This window comes from Ixodes scapularis, unplaced genomic scaffold (genome assembly GCF_016920785.2).
Source record: "Ixodes scapularis isolate PalLabHiFi unplaced genomic scaffold, ASM1692078v2 PGA_scaffold1__304_contigs__length_218370807, whole genome shotgun sequence".
Classification (NCBI taxonomy): Eukaryota; Metazoa; Arthropoda; class Arachnida; order Ixodida; family Ixodidae; genus Ixodes; species Ixodes scapularis.
Window position 1 is genome coordinate 74,142,744 of NW_024609846.1, and position 1,873 is coordinate 74,144,616.

The 1,873-nt window shown below is 44.5% G+C and overlaps 1 protein-coding gene across 1 annotated transcript; it reads left to right on the top strand.

Annotated features, from left to right (window-relative positions):
• Positions 1-708: 708 nt before the first annotated feature.
• LOC120840190 (glutathione S-transferase Mu 1-like) lies at positions 709-1,413 on the top strand. The gene has a single exon (XM_040210594.1). It carries the CDS (start codon positions 709-711, stop codon positions 1,411-1,413), a length of 705 nt encoding a protein of 234 aa, XP_040066528.1.
• Positions 1,414-1,873: the final 460 nt, after the last annotated feature.

Below are 1,873 nucleotides of genomic sequence, written 5' to 3' on the forward strand. Positions count from 1 at the left end.
GAGAGAGGTGTCTTACGGTAAAAGGCGCCGTCGTAGAAGAGACTGCGGGGAGCTGAGTCACCACACCGCAGTTTGGATCCAAGCGGGTACAGCCGCACACGGAATTGAACAGAACCAAGCCGAACCGCCGCGGTTCGACATCGCAGAAACAGGGGATGGTACGACTCACGCGACACAATATAAAGCCCAACATTTCACAGACGCAGATCCAAGCAAACGGCCAGCACGACAGCGAACCTTATCCAAGAACAAGAAGTGTTAAAGCTTCACGACCACCGAACCGTTACGGACAGTGATGTTTTAAAAAGGGGGAGGTGATATACGAATAACAACACGTCTGGCAAGATGTTGAGCCAGACAGCACCTAGGCAGTAGGAAATAAGAACAATCAGGCTTGTGGGAAAGCGCGTGAACCGGGGTCGGTGCGCGCGGGAGATAAAGATCATCCCGGTGCTTGCTGATATCTCTGGTCTCGGGTCCTCGTCTCACGCCTTCGGCTCACGTCAGTTTCCAAGAATCTGTGTTAGCTGTTTTGTTTTCATACCTCTTTTATCTCGGAAAGCTTGTCGTAAATTTAATAAGGGTCATTATCTAGCGAATTCACTTTGATGTTTGTTGCGGTCAGATCATAAATGGTTAATATTGCCTATAAAAAGAAAGGTTACAAAAATCCTCCTTCGGCGAAAGACACCAGTCGACTGCTTGAGAATGACACCAGAGGGGTGGAAACTGGGCTCTTTCTCCAATGAGCCAATTTTTGGCTATTGGAGAGCGAGACGACTTGGGCAGCCGATTAGGAATTTGTTAGTCTTCAAAGGTGTTCATTTTCATGAAAAACTCTATCTCGCTCTCCGGCCTCTGCAATATTTCAACGCGCAGTGGTTAACAGAGAAACATCATCTTGACCTAAAATTCCCAAACCTGCCTTACTACATTGAAGGAGACGTCAAATTGACGCAAAGCCTGTGTATCCTGAGGCACCTCGGTAGGAAGCACAACTTGGCAGCTGCAACAGAGTCGGAGACTACTGAGCTTGACGTTCTGGAGCAGCAAGCTATAGATCTCTGCGAGAGTATTCGCGAAGCGGCGTTTTCTCAAGTTAAGCCTCATTCCATGAGACCGTACGAAGAGAAGCTGGGCGAAGTACTAGGACCTTGGGCGGTGCATCTTCAAGGTCGACAGTGGGTTCTTGGGGATCGTCTGACCTACGTGGATTTCCTCCTCTACGAGGGACTGGACTGGCATCGCCTATGGAAAGCTGACGTGTTCAAGAATTACCCGATTCTCGATGCATATGTGAGAAAATTTGAGGACCTGCCAAACCTCAAGACCTACTTCCAGTCGCACATGTACTACCGGTTTCCCATCTTTGGACCTCTTGCCAAGTGGGGATTCAACGAATGTGACAAATAATTTAATGTATCTTGTCAAAAAAGCATTACCGAAGGTATATTATATTTAATAGCAAATATTCGGGTTTCAAATATATTTGGAAGAAGATTCTCCCATTTTTGTATTAAAGACCGATTAGAATGTGTTGCCATTTATTTAAATTAAACTTGAATCTTCAATTTTTTGGACTGGTTTTGTTTCATTCTTGAAGAGATACATACTCCTGGGTGAATTACTAGTTCAAAGTTTTGCATTTAGCCTAAAACGTTAGTATAGTTTTAATTTCGTGCTTCAGATGTATTATTTTCAAAATTAAACATTGTCTTAGAGTGTAAAGGTGTCAAATATATTTGTTCATTAATCCTTTGTATAATTCCCTAATGTTGTGCTCCTCGTTATGGTATTTCAAGGAGAATGATTTGTCGAGAACTGGGGAGACAACAGCACTGACAATGAGCAAATTAAGAGCGGGGCGTTCACC

What these genes read in the sequence shown, in the direction of transcription:
- LOC120840190 (XM_040210594.1), top strand. Translation starts at nt 709, where the DNA reads ATGACACCAGAGGGGTGGAAACTGGGCTCTTTCTCCAATGAGCCAATT.